Genomic DNA, 14,073 nt, shown 5'->3' on the forward strand with positions numbered 1-14,073 from the left:
GCCTCCCCTGCCTGCCCCGGGCCGCCGCCGCTGCCTGCCCCGGGCCGCCGCCCGCGGGGCTGCGGAGCGCTGCGGGGGGAGCTACCTGAGGGAGCCGGGGACGGGTGCACGTGTTCCTGGTCCGCCAGGAGCCAGGCTCCCGCTCCTGGGAGCCGCGTACTGACCCCTTACCCCTTAGCTAACGGATACAGAGCAGGCCCGTAACAATGGGGGTGTCCGGGGCCGAATTAACCTTTTCTGAGCCCCCCTCCGGGGCACGGCGCAGCGGGGAGGCGGGCTTGGTTACCGCCGGAGCCCGGGGCCGGCCAGGGGCAAGGGGCCGTGGCAGGGGCGGCCCCGCTCCGCCCAGCCCAGGGCCAGGGCACTATTTACAAACCAGCCGTTGCCAGGCGCAGGAGGGCCCACCCGGCCCCCTGCTGCCAGCCTGCCCCTTCCCCGCGGGGGTGGGCCCCCCACACAGCCCCCCCTGCTGGCGGGGTGAATTCCAGCCGGAGACTACGCAGCCCCCTGGCGGATCCAGCTGGGGCGCTTAGCGATGGAGCTGCTGTGGTGGGGGGGCAGCAGGAGCGGGCAGCCACCCCAAGGAGGCGGCTAGCGTCTGGGACGGGATCGTAGTCAGGGCAGCTAGCCCGTTATCTTTAACGCGCTGGGCGTACCAGAGCTGGCGTAGGGCGGCCTCCTCGAGCCGCTCGAAGCGCAGGCGTTCCCCAGACAGCGGGATCGTGGCATCCTTCACGCCGCGTTGCATCGTGTCCCAGGTGCCGGACCAGGGCGTCGGATCAACCAAAGAAGAGACTCCGGCGAGAACTACACTAATAACCCGCCGCCCCGAGCGACATAAGTTACGCTGACCTAGGCGCTGGGGTGGACAGCGCTGTGTCCACACCACCTAGCTACCGCTGCTCATGGGGGGTGGATTAATTAAATCAGCGGGAGAGCTCTCTCCCGTCGGCTTAAAGCGGCTCCACGAGAAGACTTAAAGAGAGACAGCTGCACCCCGGTGCGCTGTCTAGTGTAGCCGTAGCCTATGTCGGACAGTCCGTCGCAGGTTGGATTCTACGCCACGTTCATCCTGGGGACGGACCTTGCGGAGCTGAATGGGTTGAGACGTAATCAGTGAAGCTTGTAGCCAGGTGTCATTTAGTGGAGTTTTAGGCCTGGTCTACACTAGACAGTGAAGTCAGTTTAACATAAAAACTGCCTCAGGTATTGCCCTCGGTTGGTATCAAACCACCTAGACCGCAACTGTTTAAATCTTGCCTTTGGAACGTACAGTCAAAAGGGAAGAGGAATGACATCTGATAACTAAATCCCCTTGTCCAAGTGGTGGTTGCCAAAGACACAGAGCGTACTGTACCATCAGTACCGGCCCTGAGGATTGTCGCTCTCCAGTGGGTTTCGTACACCGTAAGTGCAGCGATTTAACAAGGTTTCCTTTCCCCATCTGCAGACTTGTCCCTTTTGTGTCATGGGGACAAATTCACTCTTTGCCACCTGCTTCCAAGTGTCGAACTTCTAAGTGCTCTGCTGGCACTAGGGGCGACAGCAATTACCTCTCAGAAAAGCAGACTTGTGCGGCTGGCATGCAGCGTGTGAGCGGCTGAGGAGGGCTTGGGCACAGGCGGGGAAAGCGCTGTATGGCTCCGATGAGATCAAAGCCCCCTAGGAACTGAAAAAAAGGGAAAATGGTGACAGTCCCAGCTGTGCCACTGACTCACGACGTAACCGCGAACCAGTCACAACCGGCGCCGGTGTTTCAGTCCTCTACAAAATGGGGGTGACGCTACTCACCTACCTCCCCTGGGATTAGTGAGCTAACTCAGTGCTCTGAAGTGTGGTAAGCAGGGATTCCAAAGCCCCCCGGCGAGAAGAGGAAGAGGTCACTGCACAAAGCACACCAAAAGGGGAGAGGAGGCGATGCTGGAAAAGCAGACTCAGTAGCCACAAACCCATGGTGCTGTGCAGCAAGGGAAAGGAAGGGCTACACCCTGCTCTGGCAGCCTGCACAGCCACCACTGGGCAGAAGCTAGGGCAGAAATTAGCCCCAGAAATGAGAAGCAGAAACACAAGGGACCCAAGCTGGAAGAAAAGCCAAAGAAATGCAAGGGGGTGGTGGAGTGGAGAGAGCTTAGCCTCAAAGAAACAATAGATTGGCTGAGCAGAAGAAACCCAAGTGAGAGACCCAGGCATTGGATGGGGACTTGGTAGGAGAATGGGTCCCAGCTAAACATGAGTTAAGGAGGAAGGTGAAGAAGAGAATAAACACCAGAAAAGAGGAACCGGAACTGTCTGCTGCTCCCTAGAAAAGGGGAAATGGGGCACCAGAAGGCGGGGGGGAACATTTGGAGAAGAAATAAAAAGTGCAGAGGAGGAAAACTCCTTGGAGACCAGAATGCTTTCTGACTAACTCTAATGATTAGTGGTTCCGTTAATTATTTATCGTTTTCAGTCGAAATCAGCCCAGCCAGTTACTGCAGGTTGTGGGCCAGAAGCTCAGCTGGTGTGAAGTGGCATAACTCCACTGTTGTCAATACAGCTATGCTGATTTACACCAGCTGAGGATCCAGCTACGAACACCAAGTGCGCTCTTGCTGCTGCAGTGGAAGGGAACAGCTGTGGGTGATGCACAGAGGGAGAAACTCGCTAACACATCAGGTTGGGGGATCCAGAAAAGTTCACCCCATTGTACGTTCCAGGCAGCATTTGGCCATGACCAGAGAGCTGCAGAGTGATAACAGCTTGTTGCCATCAGCCGCTCAGCACAGCACAGCGAGTTTGACTTGACTTGGTGAGCGTTTTCAGAGGGTGCATATCACCAGGCAGCTCTCTTTAGCGCTTGCCATTCCGAGAGGAGGATTTTGGACCAACCATTCTTTCATGTTTGTTTTAGCAAACACAGGAAATCCTGTTGCTATTAAAAACAACACTCGCTAGAGGCCAGGCAGCACTGTCATTATCACTTACAATAACATCTACAACACTCAGGTTTTTATGGGGGATTTTGCTCATTTCATAGAATCATAGAATCGTAGGACTGGAAGGGACCTTGAGAGGTGATCTAGTCCAGTCCCCTGCACTCACGGCAGGACTCAGTATTAGACCATCTCTGACACGTTTTTGTCTAACCTGCTCTTAAACATCTCCAACGATGGAGATTCCCCCACCTCCCTAGTGTTTCCTAATGTCCAACCTAAACCACCCTTGCTGCATTTTAAGCCCATTGCTTCTTGTCCTCTCCTCAGCGGTTAAGAAGAACAATTTTTCTCTCTCCTCCTTGTAACAACCTTTTATGTACTTGAAAACTGTTACCATGTCCCCTCTCGGTCTTTTCTTCTCCAGACTAAACAAACCCAGTTTTTTTCAATTTTCCCTCACAGCTCATGTTTTCTAGACCTTTGATAATTTTTGTTGCTCTTCTCTGGACTTTTTCCAATTTGTTCACATCTTTTCCCCACAGCACAGAGCAAACCCCACCCTCAAACCTCAACCGTCTGCAGAACCACCGCCTCCCTCCCCAAACGTCCAGCACTGAAGCTCACAGCATTGAGCAGTTTAAACAGGGTGAGAAAGTTAGAGGGGCTAGGAAGTGCCCCGACAACAATCCAGTGCAGAACAGGCTCCGAGGCTGCAGTAGTTGTCTGATTTTTTGTATTGATTTATTTTGCATCACAATGTACAGGACAGCCAATAAATGTGCAGTATACAAGGAAAGTGCCGAGAAAGGGGATGCGAGAGAGAGGAGAGATGGGGGCTGTTCACAAAAAGTAGCAGGGGTGTCGAGGTGCTACATGGCCGAGGATTGTTAGCTAGCAGGGAGCATGCTCAGTTCGAAGGAGCGTCAGGGGGGGTGAAGCAGCCTTTCTGATCCCACTGCATGTCCCTGATGCGACGGATAGACTGGACCTGGGGCTGGAAGGCAGACCATTCATTCCAGTGTCTGAAGTCTCCTTTCTCAAACAGATACTGGTAGCCTCGGTAGCCAGGATACTGGTATCCAACCCAGCTTTAGGGAAAGCCAAAATAAAGCATCTCAGAGATGTAGGATATTACAGGCCACACGGGTGCTGGGGCTCAGCTGGATCAGTGGGCCAGTATTTAAATAAGAAGACGTCAGGTGTAGGTCTATTGCCACAAAATATCAGGGCCTTAGCCCCCCTGGCCCTTGCATGGTGGGCAGCATGGAGCGCCAGGCTGTAGAGCCAGTGTGAGCAAAGGCCACATGTGGTACGTGTTTCACATGAAGCATTCGAACATATGAATTTTCACCCACCAGTGGGCTTTGCTCACACTTGTGTGACAGTCTAGTGTCCTGCACTGCCCATGTGAGGGCACTGCCCTCTGCTAGAGGATCCCCTCACACGCCTCTCTCCTGTTCCTAGGCAGGAGAACCGTGGCTGTCATGCTCTCAGTAATGCAGAGCAGGGGTGCCCGGTGCACCCTGCCCTGAGCAGCCTCCTCTGCTCTCCTGGCTCAGCTGTGCCCGGACAGGGCTATGCGGTCAGAAAGCCCTGCGTTCAGCATGGCCTGGCACTGAGGGTCCTGCCCCTTGCAGGATTGGGAATGCTTATTGACTCTGGAACCAGTTGCCCACCTGGCCTTCCCGGTGGTTGTGGGAGGATATAGGCCTGCTCTTGGCACCACATCCCTTTCCAGACTGTACAGGGATTTCCCCAAAGCTAAGAGGAGAGGCTTGCCTGCCGGGGGCCCAGTGTGAGTCACTGGCCCTTCCTGGCAGCAGGGAAACCCGTCAAAGGATTCTTCTGTTGGTTCTAACATACGATGAGCAAACAGAGGCTGAGAGATTGGATGTGGATCCCCCACGCCACGCTCCTGGGGCCTGTGTGGGGCAGAGGGGGAGTGTGTCTGCTTACGTTCCACTGGACACTTTCACACTTCCCACCCGGTCACAGAAGCCGTGAGCCCAGAGGCTGGGCACGTCATCTTCCTGGATTTCCATCTTGTTGCCCTTGAAGTCAGCAGATTCAAAGAGGGAGATTTTATAGCCATCAGCCACCTGGGGAATACAGCAGGGTAGAACCAGCTCACCAGGCTGATCCACGCTCACTTGCCAAAACACCAGTGGCCTCAAGCCCTTCTGATCCCAGACGTAACCACGGGGGCTCAGAGCCCAGCATAGGGCAGCTGGACTAGCAGCCAGGCAGCAGCCATAGAAATGACTTACATGGTCCAAAGCCCAACACGCAGGGGTTTGTCATGGGAAGGGGAGCCTCCTTGCTCCAAAGCCGAGGGGGACGGGTGGGAACGGCTATCCACCCTGGGGAGGGGAGCTGTGGGGAGCGCTGCTACCCAAGCTGGGGAGAGGGGGAGCTACCTTCACTTGTAGCAGAGAAGATGGACCTGTGCTCCCCACACCTCCTTGCTTTAGCCCCTGCCTGCATTGAACAGGTTATGAAGTGAGCAGCTTCGTGACCACACCAAACAACAATGATCTGAAAGTGCCAGAGGCCAGTTTGGCCGCAGGTGCCAGCTGATCACCCACAGGGGCCGAGGAGCAGTCCTCCCGCTCCCCGGCCCTGCAGCACGGTTCACTGGCCCAGGTGCGTTTCAAGGCTGTGCACCTCCAGGAGGTGGGCTGCTGGGTTGCACAGGCTAAGCTTTCCTCCTAGTGGCAGAGCCGTTATCCCCGACAGCTGTGGGGCACAGCTGTGATAGGGGGTCCCGCTCACCAGCATGAGAACCCAGCCACCCCCACAGGGCATCTCCAGAGCCCATGCATGTTTTCTTTGCACTCCTGAAAGCAGCCCAGTTGGACTCCAGTTCCAGAGTCTCTCTTACCATCTTGATGGGACGCATGGACCTGAAGCAGTCACTCCTGTAGCTGCTGGACCAGGTATCCCAGCGAGGATACTCGCCCTGCTCCAAGATGAACATCTCTCCGCGCAGGTTGGACTGCTCAAAGGCCACCCAGCTGGGGAGAGGGGTGGGGGAAGAACATGAGGAAGGCAGCAGAGGGCAGGCCCAGAGCTACACACAAGAGACAGGTTAGAAATAACTATGGTGCTGTCTCGTCTCCTGCAGTGGGTCCTGGGTTCAGACTCGATCGCCAGCCAGCAGCTGAGCTCGCCTGGGAATTCCTAATCTTCCCGCTTCCCTGCCTCCATCTCTTCTCTTGCCTGCGTGCCTAAAGGACATGCTCACACAAAGAAAAGGAGTACTTGTGGCACCTTAGAGACTAACCAATTTATTTGAGCATAAGCTGTAGCTCACGAAAGCTCATGCTCAAATAAATTGGTTAGTCTCTAAGGTGCCACAAGTACTCCTTTTCTTTTTGCGAATACAGACTAACACGGCTGTTACTCTGAAACCTGTCATTATGCTCACACAGGTGTCAAAATAACCAAGAACTAGCCATGCACCCAGTGGGATGTCCAGGGTGCCAGAGACACGCAGCACGCTGCGATAGAACTGGGAGGGACTGCCGCAGGGCCCGCTGCCAGGGATGGTGCCCACGGTGGCACTTCCCTAGCCTTTGTTACAGGCACGGACTTTACAGCCTCTCTTCCATGATGTCAGCAGCCGTTGCTTCTGCGGGCCCAGGAGGGTGGAACTCAGTCCATGTCAGTCAGCAGGAAGTATCAGCATATTGCGAGCTGATAAATGACCCAAGTGTCTCTACCCACCCTCCCTCTTGCACTGTCCCGCACGGGAGGCCAAGTGTCTAGGCAGTGGTTCCCACTGGCCGCGGTTCGCCGCTCCAGGCCAATGGGAGCTGCGGGAAGCGGCGCGGGCCAAGGGATGTGCTGGCCGCCCGTCCCTCAGCCCTCATTGGCCTGGAGCGGTGAACTGTGGTCAGTGGGAGCCGCGATCGGCCAAACCTGCGGACGCGGCAGGTAAACAAACCGGCCCGGCGCGCCAGGGGCTTTCCCTGAACAAGCAGTGGACCACGGCTGAAAACCACTGGTCTAGGGGCTGTGTAATCCTGGCTGCCTTGTGTGATTTACTGTGCCAGTGGCCATCAGACCAGGCACGTGTCTGGATGCCAGGACACAGCAGCTCCTGGCCTGTTCCGCTGACATAACACATTTTGAATAACATGAAACAGCCCAGGGCTGTTACTGCCACTGGCCGTCTACATTTCGTGATCCCAAGGCTCAAGGCTCACAGTGCTCGTACGCGGGCACCTATCTATGGATTTGGGGGCTGAATTGCAAACAGCTCCATTTACACCTTTCTTACAGCTCCCCCGCACGTCCCATCTTACCCTTCCTAGCTCTGCTTTATTCCCACCCAGTTCTATTTGGGGCTCTTCCTTCCAGGCTGATTCCCCCCTCGCAGGCTGGGAAGGACCATTTAAGCTGTCACTGTGCAGTCTGCTTCCTGAGGCCCACACACTGGGACAGCTCCATCCCCACGGTGGATGGTGCGTGGTCAGGCCGGCTGCTTGGTTTTCACCATTGCATTTCACTTTCCCAGGGACGCAGGTTGCAATTGAAAGTGCTCTTGGTACGCGCTCAGCTGACTCTCCTGGATCTAACTGGAGTCTGCAAAGCACTTTGTCTTCATCGGTTAGTGATACACAGGGCCCGGCTGTACCTCCTCAGCTGACTCTCCTGGATCTTGGCTTTCACCATTGCGTTTCACTTTCTCTTCATTTTACCTGAGGAGCTATCCACAGCTTCCCTAGCACGGCACACAGCTCCTCCCACCCCAGTTCCTCCTGCTCCCCACAAGCCCCCTGCAGAAGATCTGCTGAGCTGCTCAGCTCCTGCCCAGACATAACAGCTGCTGCAACACTTCGGTCCGTTCATTAACTGCTCCTCAGAACTCCATCAAAAGACCTGGGAGATGCTGGCCACAGTCCATGGGTGATGTAGCCATCTTCACCCCGAGGCCATGCCAGCTCAGCATGTCTCCCCCAGCCGCGCAGAACCTGTGGCAGCTATGGTTTGTGCACTGGTGCAGGTGAAATCACTGGGTTGGGTCGTGCTGGGGCACTGGGAGTTTTGTGGCTCCAGGGAGCTGATAAAGAGCAGGCTTAATACAGCATCAGGCATCATTACAGACTGTTGCTTTTATACTGTCTGAATCTCGAGTCATTCATGACAACCAAACAGATACTGGGCCAGCTTCACTGGTACACTAATCTGCTTTGTGTTGCTCAATATGGCTGTGGGCTCTAGTCTCTGTAGGTCAGGTCTGTAGTTCCTAAGGCCATGTCTGAAGCAAATGCCAAGCACATCGGCAGTGATGCATTCCTTTGCTATTCTCATGAAATACTGGTGTTCAGGGGCTCTCCTGCCTTTCCAAAACAAGCACCAGACACTCTGCACCCGCTTTTCCACCTCTGGTTTGCATCCTGCCTAGTCATAATCCTGCTTTAGCCTAGAGTGTTGTAACCTCCAAAATGTCCATGGTGTTCAGGTTACAGCTTAATCTTAATGCTTCTTCCCCTGCTTGTCCAGTACAACAATAACGACACTGAGCATTGACACAGCACTTTACATCTTCAGAGGAGGGATAAATTCATCATGTGTGTTATATCTGTCAATCAAAGTACGCGAATCAAAGGTCATGCCAGTGTCAGCCAAAAACCGACTCCTAATGCCTCTTGTCTCCTATTGGGGTCTCCTCTTCCTCTGTACAATATTGTACATCCCAGACTGCCTCACTGAAACCAAAACACCCTTCCAATGGCATTGCTTGGGGTGATCACAGTCTGTGTCAGCTGAAGTCCCTATGCTCCTTTAATAACAAGATCAACCATCTGTAGAGTTAGCGACTGGCGTTCACCGAAAGGTTACTGCAATTCCCGTGACTTCCACCTATTCATCCTTCCTTCACTGCTGCTTTTAACATTACATGTGGGGCTGCCCTGAGGTCTTCCCCTTCCACGCCCACACTAGCTTGGTGTTGCCTCTCTTACAGGCTGGGTGAGCAGCTATTCCAAGAACTTGGGTAGTTTTGCCTTGGCTTACCCTACATTTACAGCGTTCTTTCATTTTATGGCTAATGGTACCAGCGCCTGATGGCAATGTTCCCCTTGCTTTCTTTTTGTTGCCAGTGCTCTTTGTTTTACAAATGGAACCTAATAGCTTCTCAGACGACCAGTTGGACTCCCTTTTCTTAGTCATTAGGAATCATAGACAAAGGCCACTCCACATTCATATCTCTCTTTAAGATGCCAGCTTTAATGTCTGCCAATGTGGCAGCTAAATTCACCATCTCTGCACAGCCTGGCACCACCACTCTCTACTGGCTCAGTGCTTCTCACCCCAGAAATGTTATCCCACGCTTCTGGCACCCTCTGAGCTTGCAGGAGGATCTGGTCCCCGTGGCTAGGGGGCCAGTTCCCTGTTGGGAGAGAGGACGAGAGGGCCAGCACATGCCATGCAGAGCTCCAGGACACAGCGATGGAGCAGTTCCATGCCTGGATCTCCCCTGCGTTGCATCTGGTGTCATCAGTTCCCCCTGCCTGGTGAGTGTAACCTGCTACCAAATGAGAAAGGTGCTGGGTCACCGCGAACTAGACGCGCCTCCAGGGAACTCAACCTTTCCTGTTCAGGCTGTCCCTCAAGGTCACTTGCAGGAATCAATCCAAACCATTCCCTGGTGGGCACTGAGCGGTTTGCCTTGACCCAGCTTCATAATACTCTTGGAGTTCACAGGGATACTAAAGGGTAATGCAGTATTAATAACAAAAATGACGACATAGTAATGTCCCCTCCTAACTCCTCACATTTCAGGTGACAACTAGTGCTGCTGTAAAACTGCCAGCAGGGAAGGCTCTGTGGTGCTGAATGCCTGAATCCCCCAAGTTAAGCACCACCTAATGCCGCTGGGCAGAGGCAGTCTGCAGTCTTGGTTAACCTTTGGCAGAGGGATGTGACTAAGGAGGTGGTGGAATCTCCTTCCTTAGATGTTTTTAAGGTCAGGCTTGACAAAGCCCTGGCTGGGACGATTTGGGGATTGGGGATTGGTCCTGTTTTGAGCAGGGGGTTGGACTAGATGACCTCCTGAGGTCCCTTCCAACCCTGATATTCTCTGATTCTATGATTCTATGACTGTCCCTCTAAAATACAATGGATGGTAGTAAAGCCGTGGGGGTCTGGGCCGCATGCTTGCCCCTTTCTCTGGAATAGCTTCTTTCAACCTCTGGTGAGTTGCACAGTTCTCTGTGTAGAAGGGACCATTTCCCTTTTCTGCAGGGTACATTTTTTGTCCTTTTCTGACCGAGACTCACTCCAGACGACTCTGAGCCCGTCAGGAACTCCATTCCCCAGGGATGACCCTGCACGCCTTCATTTCTTTGCACAAGAGCTGTTTGGATTATAGACACACACAGATGTGTCTGAAAGCCCCCAAGTCCAGGGTCTGTCTCCTACATTATTTCCTGGTTCAAAGGTAATTTTAAAAAAAAGATTCCTTGGGGGAGCACTCGTTTTCACTATATGAAAGCACAGAGCGAACAGCCAGGATTTGCAGCTGCAAAATACACCCCAGCACACACCCACACGCCCCCCAGTTCCACTGCTACAGACTAGGGCAAATCTGACTTCCTAAAAAGCTGAATAGCCTCCATTTTGGGTGGCACCTTCAGGGGGACTGATTTTTCAGGAAGCGCTGAGCATCCACCCTCTGAAAGTCAGGCCTAGGAAGCTGTTTCAGGCCAGGCATCCTAAATCACCAGCCACTTCTGACAGTCTTGGCCTCCAAGTCCTGCCCTGCCTTGGCCTGTGCTACCTGATCTGGCTCCAGGAACTGCATAGTGTTGTATTTAAGAGGTTAATTATAATGGCAGGTTGTGGCAATGTTAAATGTGGCTTGATGCAGTGGATACAGTCTGACTCCAAAGATCCCAGGTGCTCAGTTCCCAGCAGCGGACGATAACACTGCGTAGACTCTTTATACCCGTGAATGGAAGTCAGCGGCAGGGCTATGAGCACTTAGCTGTGCCTCCTAGCACAGTGGCTGCCTTTTGAACCCTGCCATTAACGCTGCCTGCCTGACCCCTCTGAGAGCCTCTCTTGTGTCTCCTGCCCTGGCTGCGTCACTTACGGTCCAGTGCTGACAATGACGCTGCGCACCCGGTCGAACCCACGGTCGCCTAGGTTCAGGCACTCGTTTGTGAACTCCATCTTCCTGCCCTGGAAATTCTCCTGCTCAAAGATGACGATCTGCAGGGAGCCAGAGGAAAAGGGTTCAGAACTGGCAAGAGAAATAGCCGCCCACTGGGGGTTAGCGGCAGGTAGCGGTCTCTGGCTGGCTCTCCCACAGCTGCTGCGTGGCCATCAGCGTCAGCTCCCCCCCGGCGTCAGCCGAATGCCAGGACATACGGGAACAGCTGCAGCACGGCCCGCATGTTCTACCTGGATGGAGCTTGTGCACTGAGCCCCTGGAGCAGGTGCAAGCCACCACTACCTAACTGCGCTCCCTCGGGTCGGCCCCGAGAAGCTCAGCAGCATGGTGTCTGCAACATTTGGCAGCTGTCAGAGGCTTAAGGATTTTCTATCGTGTCAGTCCTGTTTTGAATTGCTCTCTCTTGCCGCAGGGTGGGCTATGGCTTCTGTTTTTTCCCCTGACTACTTACAACCATTCAGCTTAACCCTGTGATATTTCAGGGACCTGAAGAGATGTGGTGGGACTTCCAGTGAGTCTCAGTTAGGAAGCCCCATCCCACCCCAGCTCACTCTGACCCAATGCCCTGGGACCGGGCTCCAGTAGTTCTGTGACGGGCTCCCAGTTAGCTCCCAGTTAGAGCTCCCTGCTCTTTGTGCCAGGCTGGCAGCCAGTTTGCAAATGGCCTCAAACCAGACTCTAGCTTTGCACCTGAAACACGGCGTGTCCCTGTGTTAATGCCCCTGAAGGGGGTGCATGGCACAGCCACAGAGTGGGGACTGGGGCTGAGCTACGCAATGACATACCCAGGCCAGGGAAAAGGGCAATTCTGTAAGGTCCCTCACTTTCACAGCGTGGATTTTGCAACTGCAAAATCAGAAGCTGCACCTAAAGCTGTGGCCTTTGCTGTCTGGAGGTGGCGGGAGTGGACCGGCAAGGACGGTTTTCCTCCCCATTCCTCCCATGGAGTCAGCACAGCTCAGGTTCTTTCAGAGCACACCACTGCCATCGGCCCTTCCAGGAAAGGATCCTAGGGCCAGAGTGCCAGGTGGTTTAGACACCAGCCAGCCCCTTCTGGAGCTGGGGAAGAGCAGCTGCAGCTCACAGCCCCCAGCACCAGCTTGAGAACTTCTGCCCTGCTCCTAAGCCCCTGTCTTGTATTTTTCTAGCAGCAGGAGCAGGAGAGAGTGGTGCGAAGCATCAGACCCCAAGACCACGACTTGGGGCAGAGCAGCCGGAACCATTCCCTATGCAGGCCACTATTCAGCCTCTAGGGAGAGATGGCAAAAGCACTACAAGACAGGCTGGATGGGCTGATTCTGCCTCTGCCCCTGGGGCAGAGAAGGAGGGAACTCATGGCTTCTCCCCTTCTCTAACTTCTGTGATTCCCACACGGCCGCTCCTCTGCGGGTGTTCTGGACACCTATTTGCTGGGATTTGGTGCTTCACAGAAGGCCTGGTGGGAATCCACGTAATCGTTTATGGGCTGCTCTGAGGAGGATTTGGCTGCAAATGCAAGGCAAGGGACAGTGCAGAGAGCCCGCTTGCCAGGGCCTGCTCAGGGGAACTGCACTGCCCCCTGAGAGGAGAAGTCCTGTCCTAGTGGGGTCCAGAGGCCTGGGCAACTGGGGCCCAGGCCTGATGCTCCAGAGCGAAGACCTTGCTCTTTAGCCTGACACATTCCCCAGCCGTCCATGGCACCTTGCTACTGAGATGCTTCCCTACTGCCTGGGGCCAGAGGCTGTCTTGTACCTGCCCCACCGCACCGACCATGGGCTGGTCATCCCAGGGGGCTTACCCTGAAAGCTTTCCTGGAAGGCTGCTCAGCCTTAGTGTTTGAAGCAGGAGTGTGGTCTGGAGAGGGGGCTGGGGCCAGGGCTCCCTGTTCCTTGTCATCAGCAGCCTGGCTGGCAGCAACAGTTCTCATGGTCTCCGACATTGCTGTGGTCAGCTCAGGTCAAAGAGGGGCACTGAAAGGAGACATCATTTGCAGGTTAGTGCGTATGTCACAAAAACAACCCCCAGCCCGAGGCCCCAGCAGAGGGTTGTTCTCTCCTCCCTTGGGCTGCTCTGTCCACTGCACAGTCAGCTTGCAGCTAGCCCAGAGAGCCATCAATGGTCCTTCACACCCAATGGATTGCTGTCATCCCCTTTGACTGCCTCAGCCCCCCTGCCCTCAGGGGCGGGGTGGGTGCCTTGCGCTGGCGGCTATGCAACCCCAGGCCCACACTGCCTCCTTGCCCCTCTTTAGCTGTTTGCTGCTTTTGCAGTTGGCTGGCAGGGAATAACTGGAGCTGGGTGGGTGTTGAGATAATGGATTCCCATGCCCTGCCCAGGCCCCTTTGGGGTCACTGTCTGCATATAGCCCGGAGCGGGGGTCTCCTGCCAGGGGCCAGCGCTTGTGGGAATGCAGTCTGAAGGGTGTGCTGGGGCAGGGCAAATGCTCAGCACAAAGACAACCCAGGAATCCGGAACCTAATCGTTAGGGGCAGCCAGTCAGAGAGCAGAAAGATCCCAAGGACATAGGGAGCTAATTGCAGTTGAATTTCCAATAGCCGCCACAACCTGTCTGGGAATTGTGAGTGTGCTGCACAGATGGAGCGTGGCCCATGGTGGATTTGTGGGGAGAATGGGGCACAGCTCCTGGCACCTCGCCAGTGGGGCACGCCATGATACGGCCAAGGGCACCATGCCCTACGACCCACAGCCCCTGCTCTAGTAGTCACAGCAAGGGGAGGGGGCACGTCTGCCTCCACTGACCCTCCCCAGCACGTGCTCGGAACACCTGGCAAAGTGCACATCTGCCCAGATGTGTCCAGGACCTGGAGACACCTGCTCCCACCTCTGTTCCCACCTGACTAGTCAGACAGCTCTGCCACGCTTTCTCCCCCATCAGTCTCCACACGCAACTCCTGTCTCGTTTAGAGAACTTGGAGTCTGCAGGCATGGGGGTGTGAGCGTGGGCCCGTGCCATGGCTGCTCAGCGAAGATGTGATA

At 54.9% G+C, this 14,073-nt stretch overlaps 2 protein-coding genes across 5 annotated transcripts in view; both read right to left on the minus strand.

Annotated features, from left to right (window-relative positions):
* The window catches only part of TPST2 (tyrosylprotein sulfotransferase 2), a 46,968-nt gene extending 46,685 nt beyond the window's left edge, over positions 1-283 (minus strand). The window contains exon 1 of one of the 2 annotated variants that reach the window (XM_084648714.1): positions 172-283. The gene's annotated coding sequence lies outside the window, so the exon portion shown is untranslated. Of the gene's footprint in view, positions 1-85; positions 104-171 lie in introns of those variants that run through there. The other variant, XM_084648715.1, reaches the window with a different exon arrangement.
* A 3,373-nt stretch (positions 284-3,656) lies between these two features.
* The window catches only part of CRYBB1 (crystallin beta B1), a 31,637-nt gene continuing 21,220 nt past the window's right edge, over positions 3,657-14,073 (minus strand). For all 3 annotated transcript variants that reach the window (XM_084649007.1, XM_084649009.1, XM_084649008.1), the window contains 5 exons: positions 12,875-13,046; positions 11,017-11,135; positions 5,797-5,929; positions 4,872-5,014; positions 3,657-4,003 (listed from right to left, as the gene is read on the minus strand). In XM_084649007.1, coding sequence (XP_084505133.1) covers positions 3,823-4,003; positions 4,872-5,014; positions 5,797-5,929; positions 11,017-11,135; positions 12,875-13,015 — 717 coding nt within the window. In that variant the 5' untranslated portion in view covers positions 13,016-13,046 and the 3' untranslated portion in view covers positions 3,657-3,822. The remainder of the gene's footprint in view (positions 4,004-4,871; positions 5,015-5,796; positions 5,930-11,016; positions 11,136-12,874; positions 13,047-14,073) is intronic.

This window comes from Lepidochelys olivacea, assembly GCF_965140295.1.
Source record: "Lepidochelys olivacea isolate rLepOli2 genome assembly, chromosome: 15".
Classification (NCBI taxonomy): domain Eukaryota; kingdom Metazoa; phylum Chordata; order Testudines; family Cheloniidae; genus Lepidochelys; species Lepidochelys olivacea.